The sequence below is a fragment of the Mesoplodon mirus genome (assembly GCF_964341445.2).
Source record: "Mesoplodon mirus genome assembly, chromosome: 1".
NCBI classification, from domain to species: Eukaryota; Metazoa; Chordata; class Mammalia; order Artiodactyla; family Ziphiidae; genus Mesoplodon; species Mesoplodon mirus.
Genome location: NC_138976.1, coordinates 82,422,360 through 82,436,712, shown reverse-complemented (window position 1 = coordinate 82,436,712; position 14,353 = coordinate 82,422,360). Strand labels below are relative to the sequence as shown.

General features: G+C 39.7%; 1 protein-coding gene across 1 annotated transcript; it reads left to right on the top strand.

Moving 5' to 3' along the window:
• Positions 1 to 529: 529 nt before the first annotated feature.
• LOC309798726 (uncharacterized protein C9orf40) lies at positions 530 to 6,409 on the top strand. The gene is made up of 2 exons (XM_082611281.1): positions 530 to 1,235; positions 5,510 to 6,409. The coding sequence occupies exons 1-2, from the start codon at positions 807 to 809 to the stop codon at positions 5,666 to 5,668; spliced, it is 588 nt and encodes a 195-aa protein (XP_082467407.1). The 5' UTR covers positions 530 to 806; the 3' UTR covers positions 5,669 to 6,409.
• The last annotated feature ends 7,944 nt before the right edge of the window (positions 6,410 to 14,353 follow it).

Here is a 14,353-nt window from a genome sequence, read left to right as displayed (position 1 = left end):
CTTAGATGAGCGACGCACCTTCTCTGCAACTTCATCAGTGAATTTTTATTCAAAAGATCAAGGAATGTGGTGCCTACTTCACTTTCCACAACAGCCACTGCAAAACACACTCGTTGGTTTGTTTTCTCTTTTGTTTTTGCATGTTGGCTTTATCTATTTCCCTCAGCCCCGACCCCCGTTCAGCAGTCTGTCTTGAGTAATCATTTAACGTAGCGCTAAAGCCTGTTAACACTGATTTATTAAATTTGTATAATTCTCTGTTTTAAACTCCTGGGGACGTCCCGACGGCCACTGACTCAAGGAAGGGAATATTAACATATACACTTTAAGCTCGGGATTTGCACACCCCTCTCCCCGCCCCTGAGGAAAAATCACGCCCTCCGAGGACACCGCCAATCGGCCTTTAATAAACCCGCCGCGGCCTTCCCGCCTCGCCCCGGGACGCGCACTTCCGGCCGCAGGGGCGCTCGGGAGTTCGCCCCGCGAGCCTCCACCAACCAAAGGCTCCGCCTCGCCGGTGCGAGTGCGCGCGCGCACATTTGTGCGCAGGTTCGAATCTCAGCCGCTTCGTGGTTGCTCCTCAGCGTCCGGCCTTACCTCGGCGGTCGCGAGGGCAGCGTCCGCGGGCTGGGCCACACCGGCCGCCCCGCCCCCTCCGCCCTCTGCACCTTCCAGCCGCAGCCTCGCCCGGACTCGGGCCTCGCCCTTCCTAGCGTGCTGCGCGCTCCGCCCTCGCCCTCCGCCCCCACAGCTATCGGCGCTCGGCCTCCCGCGCCCGGCGGGCTCCGCCCGAGCCTTCGGGGCCCATGGCCAAGCGGCGTGCGGCCGAGCCCCTGACGTTCCACGTGCCTTGGAAGCGGCTCCTGCTCTGCGACTTTCCTGAGGAGCCGCCGCGGCCACCGCTCTGGATCCCGCCGCCGGGAGCCTCGCATCCCGAGCAGCCCCTCGGCGTCCCGGAGCTGCCCCGAAAGCGTAAAATTGACGCAGGGGGTATGACTGAGCCTTTGGTTTCGCCCAGCAAGCGCCGCGACGGCGGGGACACTGGCGCTCCGGACGGCGCAGAGCGTGAGGGCCGCGGCCTGGAGTCTGGCGAGCCGCCGCTGCTGCAGCCGCCCGTGCGGCCCCGCGGGCCGGGGGAGGAGCCCCGGGGCGTTCGGCCCCCGAGGGGCGGTGGCGACGACGGGGCGGAGCACGCAGAGTCCCTGCGGGGAGACTGGGGGGCCGCCCCGCGCCAGGTAGGGTCTGGCGGTGGGCTGGGCGCTCCGGCGGGGGACGGGAGGCGGGGCCCGGGGTGAGGGGGAAAAGGGTCATACTTTCCCGGGCACTGCGCGTCCCGGGAAGGAACCGATCGTTCCTCTCTAGACTCGTGTTCGTCACGACGCCCCAAAAGATGAAAAGCCGGGATCCTCGTCGCAAGAATGAACACCGACCCCCCGCCCCAGGCAGCACACCAGGGGCCCCAGAGCCCACCTTTGGCAGCGATTTGGGAGAGTCCGACGAGCTGAGAGCACTAAGCTAAACTAGGGGGAGACAGACTGTTCGTTGCGTGAGGTAGTAGACGTGGCCTTGGACCTTCAGCATCTGTGCTGTCCCAGAGGGAAGCGGGGGCGTGGGTAATGACAGACTGTAGAACTTGGGGAAGACGTTGACCGTGAACCGCAATAAGTTAAGCTCAACGACAAACGTCAGAGAAAGATGTATTGCGTCTTCCTTGGTTTAACGATGATTTTTTTTTCTGGAATTCGTGATCGATTTCTTTCTAAAGAGGGTGACGAATGTGGTAGCCACCAGTTGAACATCCTTTAGGCATGGTATAGCTCTTTTGGTTGAGAGGAAGGGCCTCCGTATATTGGGAAAAGGCAGTGTTAAATCGGAACCTATGAGAAAGGATCGTTGTTGAGAATTAATTTGGTTCTTAAGATCCGCCGTCTGTATGAGGATCTTTGGAGAGTTCCTGTTCCTTGGGAAATGAGCCTGCCCTGTCTCTGCACATAAGATCTGTCTAGATCTGTGCTAGTCAGTGTGGCAGCCACTAACTATGTGACACAACACCTAAAATGGGACTAGTCCAAATTGAGATGCTCTCAAAGTAAAATACACACTAGATTTCGAAGATCTCAAAAAATTGTATATTGAATACACGTTGAAATAATATGGAGATATTGGATTGAATATATTAAAATTCATTTCACTTATTTCTTTTACTTTTTTAATATGGCCATCAGAAAATTTCGAATTACGTTTGTGGCTGGCATTTTGTATTTATTGGGCAGCGTTGGTCTAACCTTTGGAATTCAAGCTGCAGTTTGGCAGTTCTGGGTTGAACCAGGAGCTTTGGGAAGAGCCAAATGTAGAGACCAGACTTCACCAGATTCTCTTCAACTACTCCATCATAGCATCCACCCCACATTTTTCCATTGTCTAAAGTATCTTATGCAGAATTTATCAAACACCTTGCCAATAAGATACAGTAGTTGGGAAAGATCTTTTTCTGTGGTCATGAGAAATTATCCTTTAGATATAATTATTATGATGAGCATTTCTGGATGAAACTATAAATTGTAAATGTTTCTACCCCCAGTTTTCTTGGAATTTAGAAAACATGATCCTTATTTAGATTTTTTTTTCTTCAGACTGCTTTTAGATAGCACTTATGTTTTGAAAGTAGAATAAAGAATTAGAATTTCCAATTAAATCATGTCACACCAATGTGCAAGACCTGAAAAAACAAAAATCCAGAGTGACAGTCATCCAGACCTATTTGGTATGGAGATAAGTACTGTGTAGTTTGAAAACTTGACCATTTTTGGTGCCGGGCCCATACTTAGGCTTGTCTTTCATACCAGAATATACTGACTGCAGTATGCCACAAATTGATAAGAGGGACATGGAAATGGCAGGTAAGCAAAGGAATTTTTTAGTAAACTGACACAGACATTTGCTTAGAATCTAGACACACCTGTGTCTTCTTCCACAGCAGTGACCACATCTGACAGCTCTCTGCTGCTTGTAGTCACTACAAGCCTGTGACAGGGAACAAGCTTGCCTCTAGGGGTTCCTTCTTCATCAAGACTAGTCCCCTGTTCTCTTTTGGCAAAAGCCCAGTTACCCTCATGTTCCTTTCTTTTGTTCTGTTCCTTGAGCTGCTTCTTTGTGCAAACTTAATTTTCTCCAGCTTCCCTCTTTCTTTCCTGCCACCAGAGATGCATGGTTTTTGTTTTAAGGGTCTTACAGCCAAGGGAAAATAGGATATAGCAAAAACATGTAGAAGTTAAAAAGCTTTTTCACTTCATGCAGCAAATGTCTTCCTGGTTCCTATTTTGCTCAGAATAGAGCTTAAGTCCCTGCCCTTACCCTTGGGATCTCATTTGGGAAGAATTTCCTCAAATATGTCCTTTCTATATTGAGGATGCAATCTAGGCAGAATCGTGGTACCCATTTTTCTGTCCTAGAACCTCAGAATATATGAGTTGTTTCAGGTGTTTTTTTAACCGGAGAACTAAAATAAAACCAGGTATTACTTCAATAAATATTCATTTATTTTCTCATGTTAGTGTCACTTTATGCAGATTGAGTACTCTGTCGGTGCTGACCCTTACTGTTAAATACTTTAAATAGAAAGGAAGCAGAAATGTGATTTTGGTTCATAGTGATATTGGTTCGTAGTCTTCTATAACTAGCTATATTGGGCATTTATAGTGCTAAACTGTAATTTGCACAAGAGCCTTTCTGCTTTTTACCAATGATGAAAGAGACCTAGGTCAAGATCAGAGTTAATGGGTGGAGGAGTTATCATGCAAGCCCAGGTCTGTCTGGTGGCAAAGTCTGTGCTCTTAGCTACTAGGTTATACTGACCTCATTAAGGATCTTTTCTGGGTTGTTTTTATAAGTAGATCATTTGAACAATAGTTTTTCTTTCCAAAAGGCAGAGAAATAGGTCCTTGTTTTTAACCCTATTTACTTATTAAAATGAAGGTTTTCTTGGCATCCTTTGAGTTATTACATTTTTATCCCAGTGTTAAGGAATTCCAAAGAGACTCTTAATGCTCTAAGCCTTAGTGTCTAAGGCATTGAATAAACTTTTTTTTTTTTTTTTTTTTTTTTTGCGGTACGTGGGTCTCTCACTGCTGTGGCCTCTCCCGTTGCGGAGCACAGGCTCCGGACGCACAGGCTCAGCGGCCATGGCTCACGGGCCCAGCCACTCCGCGGCATATGGGATCCTCCCAGACGGGGGCACGAACCCGTATCCCCTGCATCGGCAGGCGGACTCTCAACCACTGCGCCACCAGGGAGGCCCTAAACTTATTATTGAGAAGACCTGTGCTCCCCATTTGAGTAACTAGTCACATGTGCCTATTGAGCATTGAAATGGGGCTAGTCTGAATAGTGCTGGAAGTGTAAAATACCTGGCAGATTTTGAAAACTTCTAGTTAGACAAAAAGAACGTAAAATATCTCATTAATTTTTAAGAATATTGACTGCATGTTGAAATGATAGTATTTTGGCTTTATTAGGGCAAGTAAAATTTTAAGATTAATTTCACCTGCTGCTTTTTACTTTTTTTAACTGAAGTTACTAGAAAATTTTAAATTACATATGTGGCTTTCATTATATTTCTGTTGGTTAGTGCTGCTGTAGCAAGTATGAACCTAAAGTACAAACACAACTTAGTAGACTAAATATAGATATGTAGATATCCATCTGGGAAAGGTGTTAACCTTCAAAATGGTCACTTTGGAAGCCTATATGTAATTGCAATGCCACTTCCTTTGCACAAAGTATTTTAATTTTGTGCCAGTTTTGAAGTTGAATATGGAATGAAGTGAAGTTGGAATATCAACTTCACTTCATAGTTACTAGAAACAATTTTATAGCCTTTTACAGTAAGCTGTTGAATTTTGAAGGGGCCAGCATTCACTTGGATTTATCAGTTTTGGTATCTTGAGTCATGTCTTGTACAAAATGGTATCTTTAATAAAATGATCAGTTTAAGATTTTCTTGTTATTTACCATGTTTTTATTCTAATGCTTTTTAGAAGGTTGTCAAAATATTTTAGCCTACGTCAAGTCAATCCCTTAAAATACCAAACATCAGGGAAAAGACCAAAAGTAAATTTTAAGATGTGTGCATGTGTTTTTTAAATAAATTGTTTTCCTCACTGAAAGGTAAAAAAATTTAAGACCATCTTCAGACATTATTTTTTGGTTGAAAAATGGAAGAAAATTCTGGGAAGAGAAGCTCTTGGAGGAAATTCTTTTAAATTTAAACTACTCACAGGAAATACTTTCACCAGTTCATGAATATGAAAATGCACAGATTTGACTGAGTCCATGAAGTACTTTGATTAGGCAGAATTAAAAATATATATTTGTTGAAGATGCAAAGTTAAAGACTGCAAAATCTTAACGTGAGTTTGCTTTTAAAGCAGAAAAAAATTTGTTTCATGAAAAAACTTAACTTTTTCTAGACCACTGATGTACTTTCATCTCTCTCTTCTTTTCACTAAAGCTCGATGAAGAATTTTGGCAGTATAACACCTTCCAGTACTGGAGGAATCCTTTACCACCTATTGATCTGGCAGACATTGAAGATGTAAGTGAAGACAACCTGACAGAAACAACACTTCAGGACAAGAATGAAGTTGTTGAGATCGATATGGAGTCCTGACAGAAGGAGCTGAAGAAATGGGTTTTTCTGAATTTGAGGAGACATCTCTAAGTGAATTTATGTATTCTTAAGGAAAAAAGTTATTTTCCATACTTGATGTGATATCATTCCCAAACCTGAAAAATGAGGAAAAGTTGTTTTAAAGATAAATGCCTGCAGTCACTACTATACCTCCCGATAGGGATTTGTCAAGGATATAGTGCAGCTATAGGAGAAGTATTTTATGTATGCATTCTTAAGAAAAATTTATGTTTAGGTTCTAAATTTGAAGATATCAGTCTTATAAAAAGGAATTGTGACAGTTTTAGAAATAGATGGGAAACATTCAGATATTCCTCTTGTTGCACCAAAAAGTTAATTTGTGGTACACGAAATGAATATTGTTTTATAATAACTTATTAATAAAATGCTTTCTAATGCATTTCATCGACTCTTCTTCATTGAACAAATAGCTGACTTAAACATCTATGCAAACTTAAAATGTGGGGGATTCTTTCTGAAACCTGGTATTGTTTTATTTTTTTATTTTATTTTTTTAATTTTTTATTTTTTGCGGTATGCGGGCCTCTCACTGTTGTGGCCTCTCCCGTTGCGGAGCACAGGCTCCGGACGCGCAGGCTCAGCGGCCATGGCTCACGGGCCCAGCCGCTCCGCGGCATGTGGGATCTTCCTGGACCCGGGCACGAACCCGTGTCCCCTGCATCGGCAGGCGGACTCTCAACCACTGCGCCACCAGGGAAGCCCCCTTTTGTGTTTAAAAGAGCTTTCTAAATGTACAGTAGTGAACATTTTAATTTGGATAGGATGTTTGCATAACTTCCAATATTTAACGTTTGTTAAACTTGACTTTGGGCAATCAAAGATGGATGAAGAACAAAGAGAAATGAGTAGGTGCTTCCTTCCCCCTTGTCCCAGGATAAAAAGGAAAGAAATTTATCATATTTCTTTTTCTTTTCTGTTTTTAATTTCTTGGTTTTGAATTGCTTTGAGGGTATGCTGTTTATTGCTTATTATTTTAGACTTGTACTTGTCAACACTGACAACACTTCAGATGGGCCCCACTCTTCTCATATGATTGTTCTGAGCTGGGCTTTGGATGTAGCTATTTTTTTAAGCACCAATCTTCCTTCCTCCCATTCCTCAAATGAGCAGGCCAGTTCAAGAACCACTAGACTAATGATTGTTTTTCCTGTTTAAAAGAGATAACTAACTTGAGCTGAAGCACTGCCTCCTTAGTTAGCTTTGTTTTTATTTTGCTCTGTTGATGGCTTTGTTACAACTGAATTATTGTGTCATTATTACTGTTTTATTGTTAAATAAAGTAAGCAGTTTGTGTTTAAGTTATATTAGTAACTAAGTTACTAATAACTTAGTAATTTTTGTATTGCATTCAGAATGTTGGCTTTGTAATTGACTAACTCATCTTGCTTGTATATTTTTTGTTGTTGTTAATGACATTAGATCCAAAATTTAGGAAAGATGATAAATGCCAGTGAGAGAGAGAGAACCACCAATGTTTTGTGTGTACTGTAGGATCTAAGTATGGGTTGACATTAATAAGAATATTCTAGAACAGAAGACAAACTGTATAATTAATGGTTTGAAGTCAGACAGTTCAAAGTCTTGGCCTGCTACTTTCTACCTGTGTAACATTAAGCAAGTTATTTTTCATCTCTAAGCTCCAGATGCCTCACTGGTAAAATGAGAAACAAATAAATGGTATCTACCTCAGACTATGTTTATTGTCAAGCAGTATACTAAGTACCTGCATCATCATGTTTAATTCTCGTAATGATCTTATGGGTACAAAAAACATAATTGGAATGAATGTGCTTCCTATAGTTGCACTTCATTCCACTTTAAATTGCTACTAGAAGTTTAAGAGTTGGGATTGAAGAAATAGCAAAGAAAGCAGGCAGGTGGGAAGAAGCAGTTAAAAGTACTGTGGAAAGGATAAACTTTCTTCCTCCTTTCTCTTTGACCTGAGGGTAGGAAGGTGTCCATTTTTTATTTTTGGAAGGTATCTGTTTTTTTGCACTGCTTTTCCTAGTGTCTGAACAGTGCCTGCCACATAGTCAATAAATATTGCATGAACGAATGAATGGGTGTTCCTATTTGTTGATGGGAGGGTCATGCCAGCAATTTTAGACCATTTCCTGAAGATGCATATAGAAAAGGTTTGTTACAGAGATCCAGTAGTAAAACATTGGAAATGTGCTAACTTTATTATATTTATTGTATAGTAACGTAAGGACTAAGACATGTCCCCCAGATGAACAATAGGAGGTGGTTACTTTGACAAGAAGTTTCATCGGACACCACATTGCAGTGTCTGAGTGAAGGAGATCCAAAGAGTAGCTTGGATGACTTTTTCAAGCATATGTCAAAAAACACCAAAACCATAAGGTAGGACTTCCCTGGTGGCACAGTGGTTAAGAATCTGCCTGCCAATGCAGGGGACATGGAGTTCGATCCCTGGTCCGGGAAGATCCCACATGCCACGGAGCAACTAAGCCTGTGTGCCATAACTACTAAGCCTGCGCTCTAGAGCCTGCGAATCATAACTGCTGAGCCCATGTGCCGCAACTACTGAAGCCCACGGCCTAGAGCCTGAGCTCTGCAACAATAGAAGCCACTGCAGTGAGAAGCCTGCACACTGCAATGAAGAGTAGCCCCCACTCGCCGCAACTAGAGAAAGCCTGTGCACAGCAACCAACGCAGCCAAAAATAAATAAATAAAACAAAAACAAAGAAGGTAAAGATTCAGGGAAAACACTTGCTCTTAATATGTTAAAAGGTTTAATATTTTAATGTAGGTGTATATATAAGTACAATGTAAACATTCATATATGTTAAATATGTATAATATACACATGCAGGGTGTGTGTGTGTATATATATACGTATATATACAGAGAGAGATTTGAAATAATTTTGTCCTTTAAAAAGTTGTCAATTTAGTAAGCCTCAGGTAACTTGGCAAAATTGCGTTGTGGATAAATAGAGATGGAAATTAAAAAGTAGGTTTTTCTTTTTTTTTTTTTAACTTGTATGCCCTTCACCCAGATTCCCTATTGTAATATCTTACATTATCACAGTATGATTATGAAATGAGGAAATTAGCATCAATATAATTCTATTATACTTTGATGAGGACATGGAAAGAGTGACTTCAGACTACTCTTTTAAAGAATATATGTCAAAAACCTAAAAAAAAGGAAGATTCAGATTTCACCATTGTCTTATTAACATCCCTTTTCTGCCTCAAGATTCAATCCATGTCATATATTTAGTTGTACCTCCTTAGTCCTCTTTAAACAATTCCTCAGAATTTCTTTGCCTTTCATGATCTTGATACTTTTTGACAAGTATTCTGGTTATTTTATCAGATGGCACTCAATTTCTGTTTGTCTGTTACTTCCCATAATTATGCATTTTTAATAAGAACTCCATAGAAGTGATGTAACCTCAGTGCATCATACCAGGAGGCCTGGGATGTCAGTTTGTCTCTTTATTGGTGATTGTAACTGATTACTTGGTCAAGGGGGTATCTGCCAGGTTTCTCTCTTGTAAATTTACAATTTTCTCCTTTGTAATTAATAATTATCTTTTGGAAAGATACTTCGAAACTATATAAATTTCTCATTCTGCCCACAAATTTTAGAATGTTGATGATTCTTGCCTGAAATACTTATTTCTCTGGTATCTGTCAAATGGTAATTTTTTAGTTCCATCATCCCTAGTATATTTATTTATTGGAATTCTACTGTAAAGGAAGAGCTTTCCTTTCATCCTCATTTCTATATTCAGTTTATATCAATATAGACTAATGAGTATATATTTTATTCTATGAGTTATAATCTGTTACTATCATTATTTTCTTGCACAAATCCTAGGTTTAGCCATTGGGAGTCCCTTCAAGTTGGCTCTTGTGCCTTCCCCTTTTTAAATGTATTTTATTATTTATTGTGTGAGTACTGGTTAATATTGGCAGTGCACTTTTGCATTTACAAGGTCTCTGGATGGAAATCAGTGCCAGCTATGGCAACTCTGTTACTCAGTAAACAGTTTGAGCCTTGGTGTCCTCAGAAAATGGGGACACTAATACTTCCCTCAGAGGAGCAGAGTTGGGGGAAAATGATATGGTGGCTGTGGGGAAACCATAGTGGGCACTAAATACATATCTCTCTTCTTTAACAGTACTTGAAATGCATGTATTCACTGTCTTTCAGATAGGTAGATGGATAGATAGATAGATAACTATTAGTGATCTCTCAATGCCTGAAGTTGATTGAGGAAAACACTCAAGGAAGATCAGTTTTCAAGAATTTCAGCTGTTGAATTATCTGGAGTCCACAGACCTAAACAGGAATACCATAACACCTTATATTTGTTGATTGTTGTATTCTAATGATATGACCCTGTGATAGGCAGAGATGGGCCCCAAGATTCCCAGACCCTGTTGTTAACATCCAGTTATTTGATCAAACACTACTTTAGGTACTACTTGAATACCTTTGCAAATATAATTAAGGTCTCAAACCAGTTGACCTTAAGATAGGGAGATGAGTTGGTGGGCCTGATCTAATCATACATGCCCTTTAAATATGGGTGGAGAGGCCAGAGAGAGAGGAAGTCAGAGAGATACAAAGTGTAGGAGGGATTCAATATGAGAGTAATTTTCCTCTGGCTTTGAAGATGGAGGGAGCCCATGTGACAAGAACCTGAGAGCAACCACCAGAGGCTGAGGGCCTAAGTCCTGGTGGCAACCCAGAAAGAAAATGGGACCCCAGTCCTACAACCTCAAGGATCAACTCAGCCAACATCCTGAATGAACTTGGAAGTGGATTCTTGCCCAGGACCTTCAGAAGGAACATAGCCTGGCTGATACCTTGATTTCAGCTTAATGATACTCTCAACAGAGAACGTTACATGTCAAGCTGGACTTCTGACATTTAGAGGTGAGTTAATAAATTGATAAATTTTGTTCTGTTTTTTTAGGCTGCTTAGTTTGGTGGTAATTTATTATGCAGCAATAGACAGCTAATACAGACCCCATCACTTTTTAACACTTCCTTAGCTTCTCACACAAGATGTTTGGCACAGATGTTTCTCTTGTAATTTCTCTACCCTAGTCCTGAAATTATTTCTCCAAAAAGCCCTGATTCCTTTATTAGAGAATGGTATTTAGAAATGAAGAGCTCAGTGCAAGATCTGCTCATTGGTATTGGGTATCATTGCTTCTAGGTCCTCTCAGCTGACAGAACAATAAAATATATTTTGTGTATACAACTAATGTATATCTATATGTATCTGTACATTGTGTCTATATCTGTATATACATATTTTAATTATTTATTTTTATTTTTGGCTGTGCGACTTGTGGGATCTTAGTTCCCCACCAGGGATCGAGCCCATGCCCCCTGCAGTGCAACCATGTAGTCCTAGCCACTGGACCGCCAGGGAATTCCTATACATATTTTTAAGCGGATTTTTTAAAACATTTAAAAATATTTAAAAACACTTGAATTCATACTGATAAACATAACAGGGTTCATTTTATCTTCCCACCTTTCCTTATTTGTAACTCCTTTCTCCAACTGTGAGAAAATGGGGCTTTTTATCCACAGTATATTTATTTACTCAGTCCTCAAATACATATAACATAGTTTGTAAACTGCTAACCCGTACTTGTGTAATAAGTAGGCAGCTAATTAGAGCAAAATATTTGTATACACTTTTCTTTTTGTCTTTATTCTTTGGATATGCAATTAAAATATTGTTTCCCAAAGTTACTTCATTTGATTCTATTTTCCCATCCCTCTCTTCAAAGTGGTTATGTTAGTTATTTGTAATACAGTTGGATTCAGTTGTTTCTATTTTGTTTTGACTTTCCATCTATGTTCTTTTAAGTTTATAAGTTTGTGAAACATTCACATAGTTCTGCAAGTCAGAACTATACAAAAATGTATCATCAGAGAAGTCATTCCCCCTAAATATTTTACCCCACTCTCACTCGCCTATTTTTCCTACTTTGTCATTTACCCCTGTAAGTAAAAATCTCATGAATTTCTGATTTGTTCTATTGTTTTTATTTTTGCACTAGTGGGCAGGTAGACATGTAATTTCTTCTTTATTTATATATAGAATTCATACAAATTTATTATAAAACTATGATTCTAATAAATGAGTAATGGACATGCATTAAACTACAAAAAATACAAAAGAAAAAATATACATGAGTATAAAAAATAAACATTTCTCATCAATTGTGGTCCTAAATTTAAAACAAGATACTATAATATTTTTCTATATAAATTGGCAAAAGTTGGAGATAATGCTTTAGTTTTAGTAACACCTTTCTGAAGAGCAATTTGATGATATGCTTTAAGAGCCTTATTATAATTTGAACTGGTAATTCTATATCTAAAAATTATCCTAAAGAAATAATCAGAAAATTAGATGCACACTTATTATTTGTAGTTTTATTTGTAATAGCAAAATATTAGCAATAAACAAAAAATAGCTTTAAAGAGAACAGATGGATAATTTAAATATGTGTAATAGAAGATAATGAAATCATAAAATAGTGTTATTAAGAATTTTTAATGATATAGAAAAATAAAAAAATTAGGACTTTAAGAGTTGATCAGGTGGAGTAAACTCAGTACACTCTCTCTTTCCCACTAATTACAACTAAAAACTAGCTAAAACACACCTGTGGTCTCTGAAAACTAAATGAAAGCATTACTGGGTTGGAAACAGAAGTCAAATTTGGCAAAGCAATTCATACAGCGTTAAGTTTTCTGGTTTTATTTCTTACTCTTCCCCAGCTTTGAACCAAGAGTGAACACCCAGCAGAACTGCAGTGGCAGCATGGGCAGCCCAAATTCTGAGAGAAGCTTCACTTTTTGGGTAGAAGACCAGGAAAGGGAGCTGCTTTGAGCAGGAGAGAGAATTCTGGAGATGAGAGAGCTGGGTAAGTCATCCCATAATTCTGTATATAAACTGACACTAATCCTGGGCTCATCCCTAAGGTACACATGCATGGCACAGATTGAAAGCTATATAGCAAAGGCTTTGAGAACTAAACAACAGTATGAACTTCTGCCCAATTTCTTCACTGATGTCTGAGCAGTGCATGCATGGGACCGGCACATAGCAGCATAGCCAGGACTTTGAAAACTGAACTGACCTTAGAGCTGTACCCACAGAAGAGACAGAATTTATGGTCTGAGCCTAACTGGGCTGAGTGCCTGCTTTTAAAAAAAAATCAACATCCTCTAGAGGATTTTAAAAAGTCCCAGAATCTCACAACATAATATTCAGGATATGCAAACAATCAAGAAAATGTGATCAATTTACAGGGAAAGGTAATCAACAGATGCCAATTCCAAGATGAGACAGATGTTAGAATTAAGAAAGTTATTTTTGTATTGAAATATAGTTGATTTACAATCAATATTAGTTTCAGGTGTACAGCATAATGATTCAGTATTTTAATAGATTATACTCCATTAAAAATTATTAAAAGATAATAGCTATAATTCCCTATGTTATACAATATAGCCTTGTTGCTTATCTATTTTATACACAGTAGTTTGCATCTTTTAATCCCATACCCCTAATTTTCCCCTCCCCACTTCCCTTTCCCCTCTGGTAACCACTAGTTTGTTTTCAATATCTGTGAGTCTGTTTCTGTTTTGATATATATATTCGTTTGTATTATTTTTTAGATTCCACATATAAGTGATAATATAAAGTATTTTTCTTTCTCTGTCTGACTTATTTCACTAAGCATAATATGCTCTATGTCCATCCACATTGCTCCAAATAGCAAAATTTCATTCTTTTTTTATACCTGAGTAATATTCCACTGCATATATGTACTGCATCTTCTTTATCCATTTGTCTGTTAATGGATACTTAGGTTGCTTCCATGTCTTGACTATTGTAAATAGTGCTGGTATGAACACTGGGGTGCATGTATATTTTTGAATTGGTGTTATTGTTTTTTCTGGATATATTCCCAGGAGTGGAACTGCTGGATCATATGGTAGTTCTATTTTTAATTTTTTGAGGAACCTCTGTATTGTTTTCCATAGTGCCTGCACTAATTTACATTCCCATCAACAGTGGATAAGTGTTCCCTTTTCTCCACATCCTCTCCAATATTTATTATTTGTAGACTTTTTGATGATAGCCATTAACAATATTAATTTTTCCAGTCTATGAACATGGCATACATTTCCATTTGTTTGTATCATCTTCAGTTTTCTCCATCAGTGTCTTATAGTTTTCAGAGTATAGGTTTTTCACCTCCTTGGTTAAGTTCATTCCTAGTTATTTTATTCTTTTGATAAACAATTTTAAATAGAATTTTTTCTGCTGTCTCTTTCTGATAGTTCATTTGATAGTTCATAGTTATTCGTGTGTAGAAAAGCAACATAGGGACTTCCCTGGTGGGGCAGTGGTTGAAGGTCTGCCTGCCAGTGTGGGGGACGTGGGTTCGATCCCTGATCCGGGAGGATCCCGCATGCTGCGGAGCGGCTGAGCCCGTGCACCCTGGCTGCTGGGCCTGCACTCTGGAGCCCACAGGCTGTGACTGCTGAGCCCATACATGCCTAGAGCCCATGCTCCACGGAGGGAGAGGCCACCACGGTGAGAGGTGCACACACATCAATGA